Source organism: Nannospalax galili, unplaced genomic scaffold (assembly GCF_000622305.1).
Source record: "Nannospalax galili isolate Female #2095 unplaced genomic scaffold, S.galili_v1.0 scaffold139, whole genome shotgun sequence".
In the NCBI taxonomy this organism is placed as follows: domain Eukaryota; kingdom Metazoa; phylum Chordata; class Mammalia; order Rodentia; family Spalacidae; genus Nannospalax; species Nannospalax galili.
In genome coordinates, this window is record NW_008345884.1 from 752,795 (window position 1) to 766,288 (window position 13,494).

General features: G+C 35.9%; 1 protein-coding gene across 5 annotated transcripts in view; it reads right to left on the bottom strand.

Annotated features, from left to right (window-relative positions):
- The window catches only part of Lmbrd2 (LMBR1 domain containing 2), a 73,973-nt gene that overhangs the window by 47,977 nt on the left and 12,502 nt on the right, over positions 1-13,494 (bottom strand). For 4 of the 5 annotated variants that reach the window (XM_017800342.2, XM_017800341.2, XM_029567783.1 and 1 more), the window contains 3 exons: positions 12,109-12,207; positions 9,153-9,320; positions 7,850-8,060 (listed from right to left, as the gene is read on the bottom strand). In XM_017800342.2, coding sequence (XP_017655831.1) covers positions 7,850-8,060; positions 9,153-9,320; positions 12,109-12,207 — 478 coding nt within the window. The remainder of the gene's footprint in view (positions 1-7,849; positions 8,061-9,152; positions 9,321-12,108; positions 12,208-13,494) is intronic. The other variant, XM_008842068.3, reaches the window with a different exon arrangement.

Here is a 13,494-nt window from a genome sequence, read left to right on the forward strand (position 1 = left end):
TTAGCAGTTAAGAACACTGGTTGTTCTTGCAGAAGACCTGGGTTCGAATACCAGCACCCACATGGCAGCTAACAACTATCTGTAAGTCCAGTTTCAGGGGATCTGGCAGCCTCTTCTCTTCTCTGTGGGCACTTCACGACACAGGTGCACTTATCTACATGCAGGCAATGAACTCATACATATAAAATAAAAATAATAAATAAAACCATTTTTAAAAGTTCACAAAGCATCTGTCAAACTTTGTGTTTCTAAAAAGAATATAATTATCAATTATCTCACTGTATTTCTTTACTGAAATACAGTAAAGAAACTATAGGAAGCAGAAAAGACTATTCATGCCACAAAGTACCTACTGCTTTCCAATAGGAAAGTACTCTCTCTAGGCACAACCAATTGACTGATTCCATATTTATTCAGACCACACTATACATTCATCAGCAGTATAGATGAGAAGACATGTGTGATGATCTATATTGATTATCAACTTCACAGGATTAGGAATCACCTTAGAGATAAATCTCTGGGCATGCCTGTAAGGTTAATTGAGGTAGGAAGGAAGAGTCTCCCTAAATGTGATCAGTACCATTTCATGGGCTGGAATCATGGAGTGCATAAAAAGAAGAAAGCTGACTGAACATCAGCATTTATCACTCTCTGCTTCCTGACTGTGGACAAAATGTGACCAGCTGTCCCATATTCCTGCTGCCATGCCTTCCCCACCATGATGGACCGCACCCTCAAACTGTGAGCCAAAATAAGTAAACCCTTCCTTCCTTAAGCTGCTTTTCTCGGGTACTTTACCACAGTAACAAGAAAAGCAACTATTAGAGAAAATAGGTAGAAGTGGCACCATTATTGTGATAATCCTGATTATATGCTTCTATCTATAACCTAGAAAGTCCTAGAATGCTATAAGCAGAGCATAATGAACCATTCTAAGTCAGTTTGGAAGAAAGGAATGCTGAGAGAAATGCAGATATTGAAGGACTGGCTCATGAGGTTTCAGAGGGGAATAAGGTTACTAAAAAAGATACGGAATACAAGCCATTTTGCTTCATTCTGGCAAGGAGTCTAGCTGCATTCTGCCCATGTCCTGAACGTCAGTGAAGCTAAGTTAAAAAGTAACAGAATAATTTCTTCCTTTCCTCCTTTCTCTATAAATACAACAAAATTGTACTTTGGCGAAAACTATGATTTTATATGTGACTTCCTTTATTTTTTATTGCTTAAGAATTTCATAAATGCATATGCACTTGATCAAATACACACACACACACACACACACACACACACACACACCATTTATTCCCTTCCAATTCCTTCTTTATCCCTCCCACAACTTTTTCCTACCAAATTCATGTGCTCATTTCTTTAAACACATTGAGTTCACTTAATGCTGCCATAGAGACTACGGTCCAAAGGGGCCATGCTGCATCTCAACCTGAGAGCAGAACTTGGCAATTTTATCTACATGGTACAAAGTTATGTCAGAGATGCTGGGACCAAGGAAAGCACCAGCATATAGTGGAAATGGACAGAGAGAGGCTATGTGTGTTGCAGGTGGCCGAGTTAGAGGGAAGGGGCCGTCTAAGTTCTTTGGAGCAAAGATGACTCCAATATGAGCCTCAGATGTCTAACACAGAGCTGCAAGATTTGGTATCTGCTCTGCTGAGTCCAATCTTGCTTTGGGGTGATCTTTCCTATGTCCTCATTCCTTCCTTCAGGAATAGCAATGTTCACTCCATGCCATTGTATGTTAAGTATACGACTTTCTTTCTGATTATACAGGGACTCAAGAGTTAAGAGATTGTCTGAGTCTCAGATGAGGCTGCAATTGTACTTTCAACAGTGTTGGAACTGTTAAAGAGTATGGGGACTTTTGAAATTTGACTGAATGCATTCTGCATTACACAAAAGCCATGAGCCTATGGGGACTAGGGGTAGAAAGTCAGGCTTAAAAGTGATGATGTCTGGATGTCAAGTTGACAAGGGGTAAACTCATGATGGTTTATACTGTCAACTTGACAGTATCTAGAGCGACCTTGGAGATATATCTCTGGGCATATCTGTGAGGAATTTTCTACATTAGGCTAATAGAGGTAGGAAGACCCAACTTAACTGTAGGTAGCACCATCCATGGGCTAGGGTCCTAGACTGAAAAAAGGATAAAGTGAGCCAAGCATTCTTTACTCTCTGCTTCCTGACTACAGACCCAATATGATCAGCTGCCTAATTCTCCTGTCACCATGCCTTATCTGCCATGACAGACTGTCCCTTCAGATTGTGAATCCAAATAAACCCTTTCTTAAGCTGCTTTTGTCAGTTATTTCATCACAGCAATGAGAGATGTAACTAATTTAATATGGTGTTGTCAGTTAATTTTACTGACTAATATTACTGTCTGATAATGAGATAAATAAGTAGCTTAATGAGTATTAAAAGACATAGAAAAGGTGGAGAAATGGCACAGTGGGTAAAATGACTGCTGCACAAGCATGAAGACCTGAGCTCAGACCCCAGAAACCACATAAAAAGCTAGTGCTTGTGGTGTACCCCTGTAGCTCCAGCACTGTGGGGGGTGGAGAGAAAGTTGGATCCCTGAAGCTCATTGGCCAGTCAATCTAGTGGAATCAATGAGCTTAAGGTTCAGTGAGAGACCTTGTCTAAAAAAATAAAGGTGGAGAGCAATCAGGAAAAGACACTCAGTGTCAACCTTGGGACTCTACATGTGTGCACACATGTATATACTCACTGTTCTAGTTTGTTTCTCCATTGCTGTGACAAAATACTCTGGCCAATACCAACTTGGGGAGGAAAGAGTTTATTTGTCTGTCTTCAGGGAACCTAAGGGCAGGAACTCAGGGAAGAAACCTGGAAGCAGGAGCTGGAGCACAGGCCATGGAGGAATGCTGCTTACTGGCTTGCTCCCCTGGCCCCTGCTCAACCTGCTCTTATACAACATAGGCCCACCGGACCAGGGGTGGCACCACCCACAGTGGGCTGGGCCCTCCCACATCACTCAACAATCAAGATGTCCCTACAGACATGACCACAGGCCAGTCCAATGGAAACAATTCCCCAATTGAGGTTCCCTCAATCCAGGTGTGTCAAGTTGACACTAAAACTATCAAGCACACCCACAATAATATAGTGTGCACACACACACACACACACACACACGCACACACACACACACACGCATGCACGCACGCACACACGCACGCATGCAGAACAGAATGTTTGGAATTAGTATTTCCTAGAAATCATAATAATCTACAACATTCATGAAATAGAAACAAAAGTTGAGATCACTATCCTATAAGCAGGAAAAAAAAATCATGCCACAGCCTAGGAGTAGAGAACTGATGAGATTTTTAAAAGAACATATAGAGTACAGGTTGGAGAATGGCTTTAAGGGATTCAGAACTGGAAGCAGAGAAACAATATGACAAAATTATGAAAAAAAGTTACAATTTATGACAAATAGTCACTATTTTAATATGTAAAGACCTCTTCTAAATAAACAAAAAATGAGAATACAAAATAGAATTCACTTGAAAATATCTAAGAGAACATTCAAGCTTGCAAAAACAATTACAAATTTCAAAAAAAAATTTCTTGCAAAATTATAATATACTAATATCACGTAATAAGATTGTAGAGAAACTAGCACCATATACACAGTAAAAAAAGTGATCTATTCAGAGAATAATTTACCAGTATCCACCAAAATCTAATACATGAATAATCTGAATAATCTATACCAACAGACACTGCTCCTATGAAGGGACTTAGCTTATGAGGAAAATTGATAAACAGAAACAGTATAGAACTGCTATAAAACTACAGGATGTTCTGAATGAGAATAATCTAATTTAGGAAGTTTTTGAGAAACTGATAATTTAAAGTGAGATAAAAATAAAATAAGTAGGAGTCAGTTAACCAAAGGGAGGGACATGAATATTCCAAACAGGAGCAAGGACAGCAAGAACAAAGGTCTCCAGGCTGAATTAAAGAGAACAGTAGAATGACAGAAAAAAGAATAAAGGGCCGGCCAATACTTGATCAGGCTGAATAAAGAAAATCAAAGACCTCTCAGAAACCTTAGTAATAATCCATTTTGAGGTTAATATGTTAGTCCCAAACACAAGACTGGCAAAATTAGATTTGGGTTTTTATCTTTAGATTTTATATTACTTCATTTTACTTTTTTGGTTTTTGAGACAAGTTCTCCCTACGTAGTTCAAGCTGGACTAGAACTTACTACATGGTGCAGGCTGCCTTGAACTAATGATCCTCCTAATTACGCCTCCCCAGTGCTGGGATTGCAAGCATATATGTTACCATGCCTAGCTCATAGCTGGGTTTTCGAAACGTCACTCTGAAACGCTATTATTCTATGGCGCAGTATTCTATGGCGCAAGTTGCCTTAGTTTGCAGTTAGTATAAATTCATCTTACTTTGAAAATGAAGTACATAATCTGACCATATATGTGAAATAGCATATATTTTCCCTTCAAACTATTTAACCATATTAAATTAAAGCAAGTACTGAAACAGTCAAATTTTCATAGTTGCTATGTTATAAATTTAAGATGCCTTCAGAAGCTCATCTTTAAAGTGTGGGCATTTGAAGTATTAGCTTGTCTCCTTCAAACAAAATAAGTTTTCCTTCATTCTGAGCCGATCAGACCTTTTATAAGAATTAGAAACAACATCCTTGAAAACAAACAAATAGGCAGGTTTATGTCAAAGTACATAGCTCTTTCTTCATCCCCAAAATTCTGTTCCTATAAAAATGAAAAAATGTATGCCATCTAGCAAATACATTTGGATGGCTTTAAATTGCTTAAAAGTTTTATTAATATGTCAAAGAAAAGTAACAGACACATGGGTGCATATATTCTAGAGATATGAAAATTATTAAAATAAACTGATTTTTACAAAGGTTCATTTGGGGATTATATGGATAACTAAGTAAATGGTAACTAAAGAAAAGCTATTTGTATTTTGTGTTCTATTAAAAGATGTAATCACCACCTGTGCATGCTAAGTTTTCTCTCAAACTAAAATATTCACATTTCTGTTCCATGCTATCCCTCAGACTAATTATCCTAAATCATCTATATGATCATGTCTCTTCTCTAATAGGACAGTGTTAATGAGCTTTTTTTTTACTGCCTTCAAAATATAATCTGGACTTTTCCACTTGACATTCAAGGTGTTACCATGGCTTTATCTTCGAAAAATAAAATTATGTCCACTTTAATTTTCCTTTCAAACTTCCTGGTTTTTTACCAGAATCCTGTTAGCTATCAGTATTCTAGCCATCCTACAAAGCCCAGATCGTATTTCATCATTTCTGATCTCTATTTAAATTTTGTGAAGCCACTTTATAGCAGAACAGGTCCTGTGTATTTTTAATCATACCATAAGGGGATGTATGATGTTCTAGTCTAGACAGCTAAATATATTAATATTAATTAACAAATTATATATAATTATATATTATATATGATATAAATATATAATATATATAACACATAATATTAATAATTAATATACCAGGAGTGGTGCGCAGGCCTGTGGCATAGCACTAGGGAGGTAAAAGTGGGAAGACCGTAAGTTCAAAACCAGCCAGTTCTACAGAATGACATGGTGAGACCCTGACTCAAAAAAGAAAAGGGAGAGAGGAGAGAAGGCATCGGGGATAGGGACAAAGAACACTTTAAACTGATGACAGTATACTTAAATAACACAGAACGCATAAAATGCCAGTTTTTTTTCAATTGTGCATGTCTTATCTTATTCCTAAGTAAAGGGCTCCTATCTAATAACAGAACATCTATTTCATTCAGATAGCCTTGGTTTCTCCATGCAAAATCAAGATCTCGAGTAAGAGCTGGGCCTGGTGGGGCAAGACTGTAATTTTAGCTACTCAGAAGGCCTGAGACATGTGGATCATAAACACAAAGTGAGTTCACAGCCTAGGCAACTTAGTGAAATCTGTCACTCTCTCTCAACAAAATAAAAAGTAAAAGAGGCCTAGGGTACAGCTCAGTGATAAGACACCTAGTATATATTAGGCACTCAATTCAATCTCCAGTAATGAAAAACAACTATAACAAAGCCTCAAAAAAGAAATTTAACTTGTATTTGCTGAAGAAATGACAAATGAACTGGCAACATCCAAAGTCTTCAAATCTGCAACAACTTAATTTAATGCCAACTTTTGCAGGAATGCTACCAAACTTAAATTATAATCTTTCAGTAAATGTAAATATTTTATCAAATATCTAAAAATTTTTCATAAGTTTAAAGTTATATACCAAATTAAATATAAAAATTAAATATAAAACATGTTATTTTGAAAAATGTTCAACATTCATCACAGGCCTGAGGAAAAGTACTAGAGTGTTATTTATAAGTGATTTACTCCTACATTTTGAATTGATGTTTGCTGCTATAAGCGCTTACATTTTATACAGAGTAAGTGATAAAATAAAAGACACAATAAAAATTCCTAATCACGGTGCAAATTCATTTGTTCATTCATCCATTTGGCTAAAAAAAAAATGAGTATCTTAAAGTTAGAAGGACCAAGGAAAGGAATATGGGGTGAACTTGTATCACCTAGAAGTTCACATTGGAAGTCCTAATCCCCAGGATCTCAGAACAAGATCTAATTTTGATTCAGAATGGTTGCAGATGTGATGAGCTAAATTAAGGTGGGGTTTGACTGGAGTGTGGTAGTAGGACCTAATCCCATGTAACCGGTGTCCTTATAAAAAGTAGAATTTTTCATACATACAAAGGAATTGGCAGAATACTCTGTGAAGATGAAGGCAAAGATCTACAAGGCAAGCAAGAGCAAAGATCGCTACTAAACGACCAGAAACTAGAAAAAGGGCATGAAACACTATCCTATGGCTCTCAGAAGAAACCAAGTCTGATACCTTGTTCTTAGACTTTTAGCTTGCAGAACTACAAGATAGTAAGTCCATTTAAGACATTCAATTTGTGGCACTGTTATTATAGAAGCCCTATGGTGCTGATGCAAAAGGCCTCCCTGAAGAATTCTAATTTATATTCAGACTTGAAAATGAAGTACGTTGGTAACAACTTGTTCAGAGACAGAAAAGAGAAGTCGATAATAGTTAAGAATAGGGGTCATCAAATCAAATCAATCCAGTCTATTACCTGTTCTCATACTGGATACATGCATAACTTCATTCACTATGTATATTCTATAGTTGCTTTCACACTACAATGGTTAAGTACATACAACAAAGACCACGTGGCAATGAAGTCTCAAATATTTATCAACTAATCCTTTGTAATTTAAAAAGCTCCCTGGTCCCTGTTAAAGCATGAACTCAAGTTAGATTCTCTGATCCTCCTTATTAGCTATGTAAGCATAAGAAAGCTACTTAAACTCTCTGTGCTTCATTTTCATTTATAAAATAGAGATTTTTAAATCTCTCATTTAAAGGTATAAGAACAGAGTTGACCCTTGAACAACATGAGTTTGAACTGTGCAGGTCAACTTCCATGCATATTTTTTTGCGATCTGTGACAATTTAATAAAACTCAGAGGAACTGCCTAGCCTAGAAATACCCAAAATTTTAATTAGATGTTATGAACGAATTAAAAGATATGTAGACAATAGCCTGTTTTATTATTTACTACCATAAAATACTTACCAAAGAAATTAAAATTTATCAAAACTTACTAGTGCAAACATTTACACACCATACATGGCGCCATTTGTAGTCAAGAGAATTGTCAACAAACACAAAGATACAGTATTAGATCATAACTGATTTTGTAAGGTTTAAGCTTGCTTACCTCCATAACATCCTCCAAATTCTCTTCTGCATCTGCTTTCTCTGTCATCAGTTTGGCTGCCTTAAAGTAAGTCTTCATAAGCAGATAACCCCTTTTGGCTCCATTCCAATATGACCGAGGAATTTCCACCAAGCCATACCCCAATAGTAACACAAGAAGAAAAAGACCCCATGTGTTGGCAGCAGCTATCCCAATTGTTTGAAGTTGGTTCCTAAGAAAATATAAGACAGCTCTGAGAAGTATATTTTTCTCTAAAAATATAAAACTAATTAGTATTAAATGCATTTTCAAAAAACTATCCTAAAGGAAAAGAAGGATTTCATATAAATATCAACTCCTTTCAGTCACAGCAGATAATCTGCAAATTTTAATGGAAAGATAGAGTGTGACTATAAAAACAGATTTCAATATTGGAAACATTACTTATATTATAGTTCAAATTAAAATACAGACTAATTCATGACTTTTTTTCCCCCAATAGAAAACATTTTTTACTAGGTGTTTTCTCAATCAAGATTAACCAAGAGACACCTGTAACATGTTAAATTAACTTGTGTTAAGACCAAAACAAATTTCAAGGATATAACAATGGGGCCTAATGCAATTACTCTATTCCTAAATTTTCAGATGACATTTTTTAAAATATTATTTTTATTTTATGTGTATGAGTGTATTGCCTGTATGTGTGTCAGTGTACCCATGCTGTAAAATGCCTGCACACGTCAGAAGAAGGCATTGGATTCCCCTGGTACTGGAGTCACCGATAGTTTTTAGCTGTCATGTTAGTGCCGGGAATCAAACCCAGGTCCTCTACAAGAGCAGCCAGTACTCTTAACTGGTGCTAAGCCATTGCTCCAGCTTGGGATGACATATGTTTAAATCATATGCACAAAATACATTTGTTTACTAAAATATCTAAATCTAAAATAATATAAAGGACAACTATTCCTTCAACTATAACCAAAGCAAAAGGAAAAAATATTTATATATATATATATATATGTTCCAGTGAAAAAGAAATCCAGATATTTGTCATTTATAAAATTTGAAGTTCTACCAAAAATTACATTAGGTTTATCATATAGTTATTAGTCAAAATACTATTCTACCACCTAAGATATATTTAAAGATACTGTTCCGTATTTTCTTCCTTAGTAATATATACAATTCATATATTCCTGGAGGAGCATCTGTAAGACATATAATTTGGTATGTTAGTTAATGAAATGTCTGTTTACTTGTATGTATGCAATAAAGGTCAATCTTAAATAGTACAAACATACACAGAAACAATGTTTCTTACCATTCTAAATGCAAACGTGGGTTTACAGCTACATAAATTAGAAATGCTCCAAAAATTAGCAAATAAGTACCATAGTAGATTGCATTCTCAATCAGAGCTGTTTTTATCTTTCCAGTGATGGAAAATCCTCCAGACCTTGCATATGACTGCATAAAAGGTAAGAGAATCCTAGTTGGATGGAAAATATATAATTAAAAACTCAAACAATTATGTATCTGTATAATATCAAAATATCAGAAGTACATAAGTCTTAATGTATAATTCTCCTGGCTAATAAATATGAGTAAATGTATGCTAGTACTGAATAAACAATAATAAATGATTGAATATTTTACTAATATTAAATTTGGGGAAAAACAAAGGTCCTAAAGCAGAAGAGAGCAAGGTATAGTCGAAGGAACAAAGAAGGCTGCACTGGCATGCAGAGCACAACAGCACCAGTGACTTCAGATCACTCTAAAAGGGCCAAAAATACATCATTAAGCCTTCATGAAGAGGCCAGGGTTGTGGTACATACCTGTAATCCCAGCACTTGGGTTACTAAGGCTGGAAAATTGCTGAGTTTGAGGCCAGCTTGGGCAACACAGTAAGACCCTGTTTCAAAAATTAAAACAACAGCATAATCCCTTTATAGAGTTTGGACTACATCCAAAGAACGAAGAGGAAACCTTTTTAAGAATACAGGCTCTTACTATGTAGCACAGGCTTGTCTTCATACTCACAAGCCTCCTGCTTCATCCTCCCAAATGCTGGGATTAACAGGCCTACATCACCATGTGTAGCTGGGAACTATTTTCTTTCACTGAAAGGAAGCATCATCACATTTCTACTTTTCTAAGGCCTCAGCATGAATAATGGATTGAAAGCAAACAAAATTAGAACTATCCGGGAAGGCTAAGGGTAGTGGTGGTAATAAAAAACAAGAGAAGACTGGCTGTCAACCCGCTGAGGTTGATGTAGGAGACAACACAAGAGAGCAAAAGACAAAGTTGGCTAGCCAGCTTGGCTAGACAAATGGATTCTTGAGCCATGAGTACATCAATAGCAATAACATTCAAAGATGAGATTTAGAGTGGTGAGTACAGCAAATGCAAAGGAGTGAACTTAGACTGACTTCTGAGAAATAACAACTTTCAAGGAAATGTACAGAAAGAGGAGGAAGATCCACTGAAGGAGACTAAGACAAAACAGTAAAAGGGCAAGGAAGAAAACCAAGGAGTAGATGAGGGAGAAACCAGAAGAAAGAACTTGAAAGTAGAAAGAGAAAACAATAAAGTTGAATGCAGTCAAGAGGTCAAGTATATTAGGAACCTGTATTTGTGAGTGGAGTCATGGGTGTAGAAAGGAAAAGTTACCATGGATTGAGGAATAAATGCATAATGAGCAAATGGGGACATCAAACGCACATAGTTTATTTAAGAAGCTTAGCTGGATATCATATGAAAATTATCTATCTATATATATAATGTCTTACACAAATTAAAAAAACAAAATAATGATATACACAAAATTGTACAGATAAATCATTCAAATACAAATTTAAAAAGAGAAAGCTACTGCAGAACTGTTTATAAATTTCACACGCAGGACAAAATCAATCTATGGTGATAGAATTAAAAATCATGATAGCCCTTAAGGATGGGGAATGTCTAGGGGAGCAGAAGAAAGCATCTGGGGGCATTGAAGGCATCCTTTTTCATTACCTGATTGTGGCTATTTGGGTGCATTCACTTTGAACTAAAATAATGCGTACATTTTTTGTAAGATTTTATACTTCAATTTTTAAAGTCTCCCCCAAAAGTTAGTTGTGATGAGATTAGTGGGTAGCGGCTAGAAGGGGATTTGAACTAAGAGATTTTTTTTTTAAATATGTCTCTTTGTAGCTGAGAGATGTATTTGTGTGTGTGTGTTTGTGTGTTTATTTTAAAAGATGAAGAAATTAAGATGTCAAAACTGGAAACTATAAGTTGAAAACAAGAACTTAAGGGGATGAGTTTATATTTTAGGAAGCAGGGCTAGCTCAACAAGAATGAGTCTTCTCTCCTTGAAGAGGAAGGAGGAAAGGATGGATGAATAGGTAGGTCTGTTGATGAGATAAGAACTGCTATGTGATGACTTCTATTTTCACTATGAGGAATAAAATAAAGTCATATGCCAAGAGTAAAGATGACCTTCTGGGGGGAAATAGAAACAAACCACGAAAAACAAATTGTACAGAGTGAAGAGAAAGCAGACAAATAAAACAAAGTAGCGTCTGGAGACTTGGAGGTACAGTCAAGGTTAATAACATGAACTTACAGGTACTACTCTATTTTGTTGTGTGATTTTTCTCTGCAATGTTGACTACATCCAGTTTGAGAGCTTAACTGCCTGCAGAGTATCTAAGAGATGATCAGAAGGCAGTAGGTAATTGTGAGTGAGGAGCACAGAACAAGACAAAACTATAATGGGTAAAGAAATAGACTTGGAATATATCACAGGTCAATAAAACCACCACTATAATTAAAGTTATGTGTGACAGTCAGACAAGATGACTAAACATAAGTCTCAAGGGAAGACCAACATTTAGGAAACAGGTCACAGAAATAAAGGGATTTGTGAAGGAAATCAGAAGGTAAAAGTAAACAGATTAGAAGGAAAACCAAGAGATAATGGTGACCTTTTCATAGCAATTTCATGTAATAACGGAGCTAGAGGACTAGTTGAAGGTCAAAAGAAAAGAACAGAGAAGGAAACCGTGACAAGAAAAAAATTTATTTCTGTTTTCTATTGTTGTCTGTTTTGTTCTTCCTTTTTCTTTTTCTTTCCTTTTTTTAAAAGACAGGAGAGCTTTGAGCCAGTAAAAAAGGGACACATAAATAAATGTAAATTATGAAGTTTCACTGAAAAGTAACCACTTTTGTTTTTACTTTAGCCAATTTTTTTAGAAATGCAACCATGATTCATTGCCACTTACCATGTTAAAAACTGTGATGTCCAATAAACTACCCTCCAGAAAATTGGCATGATTCCATCTGGAATATAACTCCATGGCTTGAAACATGGATGCTGTCTGCTTAATAACAATTTAAAGCCAATTAATCTTAAATAATTATTTCTTAAATGACAAAGTGCATAATTTGTGTGCAGCAAAGTTCATTTCCATCAAATTAATAATTATTGATCAAATCATAAAATCCCATAGGAAAAATTAAAATTCAAAGCTGTCAAACTAAAAACATGCACAAAAACTGAACAAAATTATTTATTCTAAAAAGGAATGCCATTTATTTTTAATTTCCAGTGTATTTCTAGTTATTGAGTAAAAAGTCATTATTTTCAACTAACTGACTCAGTACTAGAGTCTTTAAAAAGCAAATATATTATGAAATCACATATCTTATGATTAGTCTTAAAATACACACTCATCCCACTGTAGGGCTGGTTATGTATTTTTTTCTTTATTGTTACACAGGAGTGAAGGCTGGGTACTTAATTCCTGGAAAATGGGATGCTAATTAGTATAGCTGAGGCAGAGATAAACACCATCATCTACATAAAGTTCTGTTCAAATTTTCTACAGATGAATGTCTGGCCATAAATTCCTCCTCTTAGTTTTTTAGACTGTGATTTTAGCCTTTAATCCAAGGACTTCTAAGTACTGTAACTGCTGCTGATGTATATCTAGGTTTTAACGGTTATCCAAAGAGGAGTAACATTTTTGAATTTACCTTTATTAAAGTTAGTTGTTTCTTCTTTAATGTGTGTGGGTGTATGTGCATATTCATATGGAGGCATGGGTGTATGTGTGCAAGGAGGCAAGGAGAAAGCTGCAGTGTCATCCTCAGGAACACTATCTTCCTTGAGACAGGGTGTCTCATTGGTCTAGAGCTCACTGTTTAGGATATCCGGGCCTTCCAGTGAGCCCTGGGGATCCTCCTGTCTCCACCTCCCCTGTAGCAGGATTACAAGCACATACCACCATGCACAGCATGTTTACATGGTTCTGGGACTCAAACTCAGGTCCTCATACTTGTAAAGCAACCACTGTACTGACTACACAATCACCAGTCCCTAGATTTTTCTTTTAAAAGCTGTATAGAGAAGTACACAAATACTATTCAAGTATTGACAAAAGCTCCATGTCAACATGAGTAAGTTTTTTGTGTGAAAAAAAAAAAAATTTTTTTTTTGAGACAAGGTCTCCCTATAGCCCCAGCTGGCTTAGAACTCCTTATGTAAACCAGGCTGGCCTTGATCTCAGAGATCCACCTGCCTCTGCCTCCAGTATACTGAAATTAAAGGTATGTGCCACCATGCCTGGCTCTTTAGGTGGAAATTTAATATGAGTTGGAGATATATA